Source organism: Oncorhynchus gorbuscha, linkage group LG24 (genome assembly GCF_021184085.1).
Source record: "Oncorhynchus gorbuscha isolate QuinsamMale2020 ecotype Even-year linkage group LG24, OgorEven_v1.0, whole genome shotgun sequence".
Classification (NCBI taxonomy): domain Eukaryota; kingdom Metazoa; phylum Chordata; class Actinopteri; order Salmoniformes; family Salmonidae; genus Oncorhynchus; species Oncorhynchus gorbuscha.
The window spans coordinates 25,983,821-25,998,094 of record NC_060196.1 but is presented as its reverse complement, the minus strand read 5'-3'; the positions used below and the strand labels follow the sequence as shown (position 1 = coordinate 25,998,094).

General features: G+C 43.1%; 1 protein-coding gene across 2 annotated transcripts in view; it reads right to left on the bottom strand.

The window, feature by feature from the left end:
- LOC124012766 (choline transporter-like protein 4) overlaps positions 1-14,274 on the bottom strand; it is a 45,400-nt gene that overhangs the window by 30,076 nt on the left and 1,050 nt on the right. Inside the window, exon 2 of one of the 2 annotated variants that reach the window (XM_046326708.1) lies at positions 5,478-5,526. The exons of the other annotated variant lie outside the window; for it this stretch is intronic. Coding sequence (XP_046182664.1) covers positions 5,478-5,526 — 49 coding nt within the window. The remainder of the gene's footprint in view (positions 1-5,477; positions 5,527-14,274) is intronic. 2 annotated transcript variants of the gene reach the window in all.

Sequence of the window (14,274 nt, the reverse complement as noted above, 5' to 3'; positions counted from 1 at the left end):
TCATCTCCTTAGTTTTGTTGACGTTGAGTGTGAGGTTATTTTCCTGACACCACACTCCGAGGGCCCTCACCTCCTCCCTGTAGGCAGTCTCGTCGTTGTTGGTAATCAAGCCTACCACTGTTGTGTCGTCCGCAAACTTGATGATCTGTTGGTCAGATGGGACGGTAGCGTCATCCCAATCCACAAAAGTGGAGATAAATTTGACCCAATAACTACCGTGGGATATGCGTCAACAGCAACCCTGGGAAAATCCTCTGCATTAACAGCAGACAGTTCCTCAGCGAAAACAATGTACTGAGCAAATGTCAAATGGGCTTTTTACCAAATTACCGTTCGACAGACCACGTATTGACCTTGCACACCCTAATTGACAAAAACAAACCAAAACAAAGGCAGTCTCATGCTTTGTTGATTTCAATTTGGCATGAGGGTCTGCTATACAAATGATTGGAAAGTGGTGTTGGGTGAAAAACATACATTATAAAAGTAATATACACAAACAACAAGTGCGAGGTTAAAATTGGCAAAAACACACATTTCTTTCCACATTGCCAGGGGTGAGACAGGGATGCAGCTTAAGCCCCACCCTCTTCAGCATATACATTAACGAATTGGTGAGGGCACTAGAACAGTGCAGCACACTGCCTTACCTTACTATATCAAATCTGATGTCTACTGTTTGCTGATGATCTAATGCTTCTGTCCCCAACCAAGGAGGGCCTACAGCAGCACCTAGATCTTCTGCACAGATTCTGTCAGACCTGGGCCCTGACAGTAAATCTCAGTAAGATAAAAATAATGGTGTTCCAAAAAAGGTCCAGTTGCCAGGACCATTAATACAAATTCCATCTAGAAACCGTTTCTCTAGAGCACACAGAAAACGATACATAGCTTGGCCTAAACATCAGCGCCACAGGGAACATCCACAAAACTGTAAACAATCTGAGAGACAAGGCAATAAGTGCCTTCTATGCCATCAAAAGGAACATAAAATCTGATATACCAATCTTGCTAAAAAATACTTGAATTTAATTTCAGTTATAGAACCCATTGCCCATTATAGTTGTGAGGTCTGGGATCCGATCACCAACCAAGAATTCACAAAATGGAACAAACACCAAATTGAGACTGCATGCAGAATTCTGCAAAAATATCATCTGTGTACAACATAAAACACCAAATAATGCATTCAGAGAAGAATTAGGCCGATCACCCGCTAATGATCCAAATCCAGAAAAGCGCCGTTAAATTCTACACTCACCTAAAAGGAAGCGATTTCCAAACATTCCATAACAAAGCCCTCACCTATAGAGCAATTAACCTGGCGAAGAACCCCTGAGCAAGCTGGTCCTGGGGCTTTGTTCACAAACACAAAAAGACCCCACAGAGCCCCAGGACAGCAACACAATTAGACCCAACCAAATCATGAGAAAACAAAGAGAGAATTACTTGACACATTGGAAAGAGTTCGCAAAAAAAAGAGCAAACTAGAAGACTATTTGGCCCTGAACAGAGAGTACACAGTGGCAGAATACCTGACCACTGTGACTGACCCAAAATTAAGGAAATCTTTGACTATGTATAGACTTAGTGAGCATAGCCTTGCTATTGAGAATGGCAGCCGAAGGCAGACCTGGCTCTCAAGAGAAGACAGGCTATGTGCACACTGCCCACAAAATTAGGTGGAAACTGAGTTGTACTTCCTGACCTCCTGCCAAATGTATGACCATAGTCACATATTTCCCTCAGATTACACAGACACGCAAAGAATTTGAAAACAAATCCAATTTTGTTAAACTCTCATCTCTATTGGGTGAAATACCAGTGTGCAATCACAGCAACAAGATGTGTGACTTGTTGCCACAAGAAAAGAGCAACTAACAAAGAACAAACACCTTTGTAAATACAACCTAGATTTATGTTTATTTATTTTCCCTTTTGTACTTTAACTATTTGCACATAATGACATTTGAGATGTTTTTATTATTTTGGAACTTTTGTGAGTGTAATGTTTAATGTTATTTTTATTGTTGATTTCACTTTTGTTTATAAATAATAAAATGGCGCCGGAGAAGAAGGCAGACGTTATACGTGTCCCCAAGCAACTGTTTTTTGTTTGTAACTTGTTTTTTCTTATTTTGTACATAATGCTGCTGCTACCGTCTCTTATGACCGAAAATAACATCTGGACATCAGGACTGCGATTACTCACCACCGACTGGCAGAATCCTTTTTTCCCCTTTAAGGAGTCTGACCAGCCCAACGCGAACGATATACTGCTTTCTCGTGAACAGGCCCAGATCCCAGTGATTTGCGTGAAGAGAAGGCAGAGAAAAAGGGGCCAGACGGTGGACTGCTTTCTGAGAATTCGTAGGCGATCGAATAAACTCCCACTTCCTTCCATTCTGCTAGCAAACGTGCAATCTTTGAAGAATAAATCGATGACCTACGCAGAAAATTAAACTACCAACGGGACATTCAAAACTAATATCCTATGCTTCAAGGAGCTGTGGCTGAATGACGGCATTATGAACATACAGCTGGCTGGTTATAAGCTGTACCGGCAGGATAGCACAGCAGCCTCTGGTAAGACAAAGGGCGGCGGACTATGTATTTTTGTAAATAACAGCCGGTACACGATATCTAAGAAAGTCTCGAGCTATTGCTCGTCTGATGTAGAGTATCTCATGATAAACTGTAGACCACAATATCTACCTACCTATTTTAACTGTTCACATACCACCACATTCAGAGGCTGGCACTAAGACAGCATTGAATGAGCTGTATTCTGCCATAGGCAAACTAGAAAACACCCACCCAGAGGCGGCGCTCCTAGTAGCCGGAGACTTTAATGCAGGAAAACTTAAATCCGTTTTACCAAATTTCTACCAGCATGTTAAATGTGCAACCAGAGGGGAAAAAACAACTCTGGACCACCTATACTCCACATACAGAGATGCATACAAAGCTCTCACTCACCCTACATTTGGCAAATCTGACCATAATTCTATCCTCCTGATTCCTCCTTACAAGCAAAATTAAAGAAGAAAGAACTAGTGACGATATCAATAAAAAAGTGGTCAGATGAAGCAGCTGCTAAGCTACAGGACTTTTGCTAGCACAGACTGGAATATGTTCCGGGATGGCATTGAAGAGTACACCACATCAGTCATTGGCTTCATCAATAAGTGCATCAATGACGTTGTCCCCACAGTGACCGTAAGTACAAACCCCAACCAGAAGCCATGGATTACAGGGAACATCTGCACTTAGCTAAAGGCAAGAGCTGCCGCTTTCAAGAAGTGGGACTCTAACCCAGCTTATAAGCTTATAAGAAATCCTTCTATGCCCTCCGACGAACCATCAAACAGGCAAAGTGTACAGGACCAAGATCGAATCGTACTACACAGGCTCTGACGCTCATCGGATGTGGCAGGGCTTGCAAACCATTAAACTACAAAGAGAAGCACAGCCGAGAGCTGCCCAGTGACAAGCCTACCAGATGAGCTCAAATATTATTATTTTAATTATTTTATGAAATACTTATATTTTAGCTCGTCTATTTTAGCTCGAGGCAAATAACACTGAAACATGCATGAGAGCATCAGCTGTTCCGGACGACAGTGTGATCACGCTCTCCGTAGCCGATGTGATTAAGACCTTTAAACAGGTCAACATTCACAAGGCCGCAGGGCCAGATGGATTACCAGGACGTGTACTGCGAGCACGCGCTGACCAACTGGCAAGTGTCTTCACTGACATTTTCAACCTCTCCCTGTTCGAGTCTGTAATACCAACATGTTTTAAGTAGACCACCATAGTGCCTGTGCACGAAGGTAACCTGCCAAAATGACTACCGACACGTAGCACTCACATCTGTAGCCTTGAAGTGCTTTGAAAGGCAGGTCATGGCTCTTATCAATGCCATTATCCCAGAAACCCTAGACCCACTTCAATTTGCATACCGCCCTAACAGATCCGCAGATTATGCAATCTCTATTGCACTATTGCACCCTTTCCCAACTGGACAAAAGGAACACCTATGTGAGAATGCTATTAATTGACTACAGCTTAGCCTTCAACACCATAGTGCCCTCAAAGCTCATAAGCTAAGGACCCTGAGATTAAACACCTCCCTCTGCAACTGGATCCTAGACTTCCTGACAGGCCACCCCCCCCAGGTGGTAAGGGTAGATGACAACACATCGACCACGCTGATCCTCAACACAGGGGCCCCTCAGGGGTGCGTGCTCAGTCCCCTTCTGTACTCCCTGTTCACTCATGACTGCACGGCCAGGCACAGCTCCAACACCATGATTAAGTTTTCCGATGACACAACAACGGTAGGCCTGATCACAGACAACGATGAGACAGGGCAGAGACCTGGCCATGTGGTGCTAGGACAAAAACCTCTCCCTCAACGTCATCAAGACAAAGGAGATGATTGTGGACTACAGGAAAAAGAGGACCGAGCACACCCCCATTCTCATCGACGGGGCTGTAGTGGAGCAGGTTGAGAGCTTCAAGTTCCTTGGTGTCCACATCACCAACAAACTAACATGGTCCAAGCACACAAAGACAGTTGTGAAGAGGGCACGACAAAACCTATTCCCCCTCAAGAGACTGAAAAGATTTGGCATGGATCCTCAGAAGGTTCTACAGCTGCACCATCGAGAGCATCACTGCCTGGTATGGCAACTGCTCGGCCTCCGACCGCAAGGCACTACAGAAGGTAGTGTGAACAGCCCAGTACATCATTGGGGCCAAGCTTCCTGCCATCCAGGACCGCAGGCGGTGTGAGAGGAAGGACCTACAAATTGTCAAAGACTCCAGCCACCCAAGTCATAGACAGTTCTCTCTGCTACCGTACAGCAAGCGGTACCAGAGCACCAAGTCTAGGTCCAAGAGACATCTAAACAGCTTCTACCCCCAAGCCATAAGACTCCTGAACACCTAATCAAATGGCTACCCAGATTATTTGCATACCATGATGATACACAACTGGCTGTGCTCAACTGCACGGACTAAGATGTACCATATTTAATGTGTATATGTTACAGTACAAATACTACTTTCACTAGTTGCCATAAAATGCAACTAACCGGTGCACCCGCACCCCCCCCCCCCTTTACACCACTACTACTCTCTGTTGTCATCATCTCCTTTTAATAAAACTCTGTACATATTACCTCAACTAACCGGTGCATCCGCACATTGACTCTGTACCGGTACCCCCCCCCGTATATTGTCTCGCTATTGTTATTTTTCTGCTACTCTAATTACTTGTTACTTTTATTTCTTATTCTTATCCATATTTTTTAAACTGCATTGTTGGTTAGGGGCTCATAAGTACGCATTTGTGACTAATAAAATGTGATTTATTTCACTTGCTTTGGCAATGAAAACATGTTTCCCATGCCAATAATAGCCCCTTAAATTGAAATTGAATTGAAAAGAGAATTAGTGGAAAAGGCTACCTTTTCCGAACAGGTCCATTGAAGGTGGGGTCATACTGTGCAGGTTCCCCTGAAAAGAAAAGGCAGTGAGATAATGGATCAATAATAGAATTGAAATATCTTTTCTGAAGGTATTTACAATGACTTAACACAAACACCTGATAACACCATTACACACTGCTAGTTCCTTGTTTACACATTACACAGATCAGACCGAATACATAGGGAAAACATCTCTCGGCAATTTGCATTGATATTCAAAAGAGCTCCACTGTGCATGAGAGTCTATGGAGAGAAATGTGTGTCTGAGTTTGAGGGTTCGTTGAGGGTGGGTGGGTGTTGCTATGCAGCGACAGTGGCCTTTGTTAGTATGCAACTCATCGAGTTGAAGAGCGACAGTCTTCCGCTTGAGGAGGAGGAAATAGCAAAAGCAATAAGACCTTGACACATCTTTATAGGTCGAACAATCTGGAGAGTTTTGGGGGTGATGATGATTGGGTTACGGGAATTACATTGCTTAGAGTCACTTTCTGGAACACTAGGGAAACTTAATAGTTGGCCAATGAAGAAATAGAGAGCAAGATTTGGTGAAATACAATTAAAATATACATCTTTCATCATTCTTCTCTTTTAATCTCTATATTCCATAAATCAATGTTTTTATGGCAAATTTGACAGTTTACGCACCCTTAAAAGTAAGGTAGCCTTAAACTAAAAAGAATGGGCAGTATATGATAAGGGAGATTTTAATTGAATTTGAATTCAAAGATGGAGGGACTAGGCTCAAAGCAGAGCAGTGACTTTTGAAAGGGATCTCCCAAAAATATTCCATCAGATATTTTCCACTGAAACCCTGTGTGTCATGGTCACTCACAACTAGGGCCGGGACAAAACCAGTATCGCTTTGCACGTTAGTATCATGGTAAGGAACCAAAACAGCCCTAATGTTGGAAACAAAGATCATTATGTTGTCATCCAGAGTCACATTTATTTATAGGGCTCCGAGTGGCGCAGCGGTCTAAACACTGCATCTCAGTACGAGAGGTGTCACTACACCTCCAGACTGTACCACAACCGGCCGCGATTGGGAGTCCCATAGGGCGATGCACAATTGGCCCAGCGTCGTTAGGGTTTGGGTGGGGTAGGCAGTCATTGTAAATAAGAATTTGTTCTTAACTGACTTGCCTAGTTAAATGTTTTATTTTAATGTCTTTATTTTCCAAGCTATAGAACACAATATTTACATACAGCAGGTATTTTAAAAAAGGACCACAAGAGTTGGATCTGCTTCGTGTTTTCATTTTTGCAACGGAAAAATTATTACGATACTGATACCGTCAAAGCCCTACTCAAAATGGACAACATTCCCCTTATCACAGTAAGCAATTACCTTTGCTTGGTTTATATTCTACTTAGCAAGCCAAACATTTCTAAGAGATGTTGTTCTTGGTCTCATGGACTCCTCACAATAAACCAATCGAAATCCCAGAATAAAATACCTTCATAAAATGACAAATTAAAGATACAGCACCTGTTGAAACTTGCACTTCTGTCCAAGGAATATGCAGTTGAGCATGCTGTTTATTAATTTTTTTCCAATTAGGCTACTATAGGATAAAGTATCAGCCCAAGTCTAGTTGGACATTACACCATTCACTGATTGGAAGCATGTCTACAAAGAAGTCAGCATCTATGGCTTAGAGTTAGTGAAATTACATTACAATGTAGGCCTGTTCATTAGGTCCATGGCCTACAATGTCGCACACTGCGGTATAATCTAAAAAGCACTAAAATATCAAATAAATGAATCATGCTTAATTGACTTAATATATTCCCTATTAACTATTATCGGATGTAACCTTTACATCCTATATACCTACTAATCCTGATTTATGGAAGCTCAATGTCTTAGTAACAACTTCATGGAGATTAGTGAAAACTGAAGCTTTGTAGTGAGTACACAATAAAAGGTATAGGATATTGACAATCATACTGTTTGTTTTGCGGCTACTAAGTACAAGGCCTACTGTATGAAAGATTTAGACTGAGGCATGCAGTTGGCTTCCAACTGACAGAATACACATAACCATAAACATCCAATAGAATATTCAATATAGCATCCACTGCATTTTCAGCTAAGCCTTGTACAGAGTCAGAGACTCGATTTGCTTGACGCCAAACAAAGAAACCCGTTCCTCTGCCTCATTGCCAGCTGTAAATGAATATCAGATTACAGTAGAATACAAGGCTCTCTGTTTAGGGCAAATCACAACCTGGAAATTGACTGGCAGTGACCCTTTCCTGATGTCGTGTTTATACTCCCTGCTTTTTTACCACCGTCTGATCCCATAAAGAATAGAAATGTTTGGACCCTACAAAACCTGAACCTCAGTCGTAAGGGCATTTTTACTAATACTAAAGGCCCAAACAATGTGTATGTCTGTAAGTGATTTCAATTCATTTGGCTTGACTTTGGAAACAGTGGTGATAAAAGAATCACCACATTTTTTTGGTCCAATTTAGAGCCTGACAGGTATATCGGTTCACCGATATTATCGTCAAATATTAGCCTTTCACCATTATAAAAAAAATATAAAAAATTTTTTTTAAAATCGGTACCTGCAGATAACCTGATTTTCAATAAATAGGGAATCTCATGCTTATTTGAACATTTACGGGAATTTTCGTGATGCCATTATTGTCAATGTAAGAAATCAACATTGAAGCATATTTCTTGGACAGTTGCTCTTTCGGATGACAATTTATGAGAACTCTTTGGGGAAAAATGACACTTTAATTTCCCCTTTGTTAAACAGTATATCGGCAGATACTTTTGTATATATAGTGTATGTGGACACTCCTTCACAATAGTGGATTCAGCTATTTAAGCCACACCTGTTGCTGACAGGTGTATAAAATTGAGCACACAGCCATGCAATCTCCATGGACAAACATTGACAGTTTTAATAGCCTTTCTGAAGAGCTCAGAGACTTTCAACATGGCAGTGTCATAGGATGCCATCTTTCCAACAAGTAGAATGTCTGCTCTGCTAAAGCTGCCCTGGTCAAATGTAAGTGCTGTTATGCGAAGTGGAAACGTCTAGGAGCAACAATGGCTCAGCCGCTAAGTGGTAGTCCACACAAGCTCTCAGAACGGGACTGCCTAGTACTGAAGTGCATAGCGCAAAATTGTCTGTCCTCAGTTGCAACACTCACTACTGAGTTTCAAACGACCTCTGGAAGCAACGTCAGCACAAGAATTGTTCGTCAGGAGCTTCATGAAATGAGTTTCCATGGCCGAGCAGCCGCACACAACCCTAAGATCCTAAGATCATGCACAATGCCAATCACGCTTCACCATTTGTAAGTCTGACGGATGAATCTGGGTTTGCCGGAGGCCAGGAAACCCCTACTGTCGGGATAGGGTTCGGGATAGGCCCCTTCGTTCGAGTGACGGGAAATCTTAACACTACAGCATACAATGACATTCTAGACGAGTCTGTGCTTCAAACTTCCAAACATTTTCCTGTTTCAGCATGACAATGCCCCTGAGCACAAAGCGAGGTCCATCCAGAAATGGTTTGTCGAGATCTGTGTGGAAGTACTTGACTGGCCTACACAGAGCCCTGATCTCAAACCCAATCGAACACCTTTGGGATGAATTGGAATGCCGACTGCGAGCCAGGCCTAATCTCCCAACATCAGTGCTCGACCTAACTAATATTCGTGGCTGAATGGAAGCAAGTCCCTGCAGCAATGTTCCAACATCTAGTGAAAAGCCTTCCCAGAAGAGTAAAAGGCTATTATAGCAGCAAAGGGAGGACCAACTCCATATTAATGCCCATGATTCTGCCAGGTGTCCACATATCGATAAACACTATATGACCAAAAATATGTTGTCCCCCCCAAAAAACAGGGACAGTGTCGGACCCCCAAAAAACATATTGGTCAGACTCCAATTAGAGATAATGATGTATGGGTTATGATGTAGCGTTGTGATTACTTTTTGAGAGGGTATATTAGACTGCATAGTTAGTTATGTGCATGTATGTGCGTGTGCTTTGCTGTAATAAAGGCTTTAAAAATAATTCATTATAACAACCAGATTTATTATTATTTATTTAGTGTTTACACTGTTCAAAATTGTCTGAAATTATATTTACAATTAACACTCCTTTTTCTTGATCTCCTTATTGTTAATAATAATAATAATAATAATGCCATTATCATTAGTAGGTTTAGTATATCAGCCTTGCATAACCACCATCGAGCTGTATGACTAACACCATGCCCAAACCGGACACGTTGTGTGCGTGAGCATTGCAAAATAAATGTACACATACATGTTATTCAATCATTGCACCTACACTGCTTGCGTATGTGTCGCGTTTGTTATAACCAATTTATTGATGCGATTATGATATGCTATAGGCACAGCCTGCTCGCTCATTAGGCAGGATTAGACGGCCACCTATAGCGGCAGATTGACCAGGGCAACATTTTCTGAGCTAAATTGACCAAGACGCACCTCCAAAAACAACACATAAAACCTCACATAATTCTGCTCAAAACAATTACAATTTATTTAAATCAGTGGCATATAGGTGCTGATGCTGGCCTTTGATAAGCATTTCCCACTTTGTCAAAGGCAGGCCTCAAAATATTTTGCTTGTCCATTCCCAGCACACCTCTCCAGGTGCAGGTTTCTCTGATCAAATAGCTTAACCTAAATGGCTCTCAATTAAATAAAAATGTTAGCAAAGCAACATATCCTAAAAACAGGACATGTCAAAGTAAAATGGACATTATGAAATGGACAATCACAACTGCTATCCAGGAGTTTCACCCCATTATCATGATCAGTGGTTTCACATTTGTATCTGTACATTTTTCATAAGTTGATCATAGTGAAAAATAAAATATGTCAGCATTTCCTGCTGTTTAAACACATTTCAAATAGGCTTACGATAACTCCTGATAAAGTTGGATAGCTGATATTCAAGACTTAAATAGCCAAATTGATTAGTCATAGGAATCAGGACTAATAAAGCCAATGCAATAGCCTGTTTTACAAATGGTGAGCCTACCACATGGAATGGCATTCATAAAATTCCATTGCGGGCCAACATGGTAGGCTACACCCTAGTAAGTACGAGCAGACTTCTTTTGAACGTCTTCTTTTGGTCCTGTTCTTCTTTTGGTCCTCTTTATGGACCAAGATTTTTTGGGGTCGGGGACAGCCCTAATATGAACTCAGCAAAAAAAGAAACATCCCTTTTCAGGACCCTGTCTTTCAAAGATAAGCCGTAAGGGTTTAAACACCGTTTCCCATGCTTGTTCAAATGAACATGCACCTGTGGAATGATTGTTAAGACACTAACAGCTTACAGAAGGTAGGAAATTAAGGTCACAGTAATGAAAACTTAGGACACTAGAGGCCTTTCTACGGACTCTGAAAAACAACAAAAGAAAGATGCTCAGGGTCCCTGCTCATTTGCGGGAAACGTGCCTTGGGCATGCTACAAGGAGGCATGAGGACTGCAGATGTGGCCACGGCAATAAATTGCAATGTCCGTACTGTGAGACGCCTAAGACAGCGCTACAGGGAGACAGGACGGACAGCTGATCGTCTTCGCAGTGGCAGACCACGTGTAACAAGGATCCTGCACAGGATCGGTACATCCGAACATCACACCTGCGGGACCAGTACAGGATGGCAACAACAACTGCCCGAGTTACACCAGGAACGCACAATCCCTCCATCAGTGCTCAGACTGTCCGCAATAGGCTGAGAGAGGCTGGACTGAGGGCTTGTAGGCCTGTTGTAAGGCAGGTCCTCACCAGACATCACCAGCAACAACGTCGCCTATGGGCACAAAACACAGTCGACGCTGGACCAGACAGGATTGGCAAAAAGTGCTCTTCACTGACGAGCCGCGGTTTTGTCTTACCAGGGGTGATGGTCGGATTTGCGTTTATCGTTGAAGGAATAAGCATTACAGCGAGGCCTGTACTCTGGAGCGGGATCGATTTAGAGGTGGAGTGTCCGTCATGGTCTGGGGCAGTGTGTCACAGCATCATCGGACTGAGCTTGCTGTCATTGCGGGCAATCTCAACGCTGTGCGTTACAGGGAAGACATCCTTCTCCCTCATGTGGTACCATTCCTGCAGACTCATCATGACATGAACCTCCAGCATGACAATGCCACCAGCCATACTGCTCGTTCTGTGCGTGATTTCCTGCAAGACAGGAATGTCAGTGTTCTGCCATGGCAAGCGAAGAGCCCGGATCTCAATCCCATTGAGCACATCTGGGGCCTGTTGGATCAGAGGGTGAGAGCTAGGGCCATTCCCCCCCCAGAAATGTCCGGAAAATTGCAGGTGCCTTGGTGGATTCCACGTACCTATATGCCGCCTAAGGGTTATGCCCGGCTCGCCGACCCTCTGTCTACACGCAAATATACCTCGCTTGCAATATGGTTTTGGGAACATAACTTTCATATAAGATAATTGTTCAAATACAAAAGATACACATAGCAGAGTCGCACCCGGCTGTGTTTTGACAAATGCGAGCTTCCAGCTGAAAATATGAAATGGAATTGTCCAATGGAAATGTGAACACAAGGTGACATACCTCTGCTGGAGGTTGTAATTGAAAACAGCCTGGTGCAACTTCTCTCACCTGCATACATAGACTAGACCAACATTCCCATCTGGTTAACTTTGCCGGATCTCTGTAATCGACAATAACGGAAGAATCTACAATGAATAAGGACCTCCAACAGCCGAAGCTAAGTAGTAACATTAACATGATGCCTTCTAATTGCAGTCGCTGTACTCGCCATACGGCGAGGATAGCTGTGCTACAAGCCCAGCTTCAGACGCAATCGTTAGGCAAGGGTAATTTCAGTGTAGGAAAGGATGAAACAGCGTCTGTGCCACCAGTAAGTAAAGATAGTAGTATAAATCCCCTGGCACAGTCCCCGCAGCCGGACAACTTTCTTACGGTTTCAGGAAGGAAATGCAGTAGGAACGCTCAACCGGTGTCGCTCATTCAGCCGACAGAAACTTTCAACCGGTTTTCCCCATTAAGCAGCGGGTCGGAGTCAGAGGCCGAGTCTTCTCTGGTCTCTACTCCTCCCGTTACAGGGTCTGAGACGCCGAAGCTTCCCACCATTAGCTCTGACAAATTGAAAACTCTAGTCATTGGCGACTCCATTACCCGCAGTATTAGACTTAAAACGAATCATCCAGCGATCATACACTGTTTACCAGGGGAAAGGGCTACCGACGTTAAGCCTAATCTGAAGATGGTGCTGGCTAAAGCTAAAACTGGCGAGTGTAGAGCGTATAGAGATATTGTTATCCACGTCGGCACCAACATGTTAGGATGAAACAGTCAGAGATCACCATGCGCAACATAGCTTCTGCGTGTAAATCAGCTACAAAGATGTGTCGGCATCGAGTAATTGTCTCTGGCTCCCTCCCAGTTAGGGGGAGTGATGAGCTCTACAGCAGAGTCTCACAACTCAAGCGCTGGTTGAAAACTGTTTTCTGCCCCTCCCAAAAGATAGAATTTGTAGATAATTGGCCCTCTTTCTGGGACTCACCCACAAACAGGAACAAGCCTGACCTGCTGAGGAGTGACGGACTCCATCCTAGCTGGAGGGGTGCTCTCATCTTATCTACCAACATAGACAAGGCTCTATCTCCTCTAGCTCCACAATGAAATAGGGTGCAGGCCAGGCAGCAGGCTGTTAGCCAGCCTGCCAGCATTGTGGAGCCTGCCACTAGCACAGTCAGTGTAGTCAGCTCAGCTATCACCATTGAGACAGTGTCTGTGCCTCGACCTAGGTTGGGCAAAACTAAACATGGCAGTGTTCACCTTAGCAATCTCACTAGGATAAAGACCACCTCCATTCCTGTCATTATTGAAAGAGATCATGATACCTCACATCTCAAAATAGGGCTACTTAATGTTAGATCCCTTACTTCAAAGGCAATTATAGTCAATGAACTAATCACGGATCATAATCTTGATGTGATTGGCCTGACTGAAACATGGCTTAAGCCTGATGAATTTACTGTGTTAAATGAGGCCTCATCTCCTGGCTACACTAGTGACCATATCCCCCGTGCATCCCACAAAGGCGGAGGTGTTGCTAACATTTACGATAGCAAATTTCAATTTACAAAAAAAGACGTTTTTGTCTTTTGAGCTTCTAGTCATGAAATCTATGCAGCCTACTCAATCACTTTTTATAGCTACTGTTTACAGGCCTCCTGGGCAATATACAGCATTCCTCACCGAGTTCCCTGAATTCCTATCGGACCTTGTAGTCATAGCAGATCATATTCTAATCTTTGGTGACTTTAATATTCACATGGAAAAGTCCACAGACCCACTCCAAAAGGCTTTCGGAGCCATCATCGACTCAGTGGGTTTTGTCCAACATGTCTCTGGACCCACTCACTGTCACAGTCATACGCTGGACCTAGTTTTGTCCCATGGAATAAATGTTGTGGATCTTAATGTTTTTCCTCATAATCCTGGACTATCGGACCACCATTTTATTACGTTTGCAATTGCAACAAATAATCTGCTCAGACCCCAACCAAGGAACATCAAAAGTCGTGCTATAAATTCACAGACAACAAAGATTCCTTGATGTCCTTCCAGATTCCCTCTGTCTACCCAAGGACGCCACAGGACAAAAATTAGTTAACCACCTAACTGAGGAACTCAATTTAACCTTGCGCAATACCCTAGATGCAGTTGCACCCCTAAAAACTAAAAACATTTCTCATAAGAAACTAG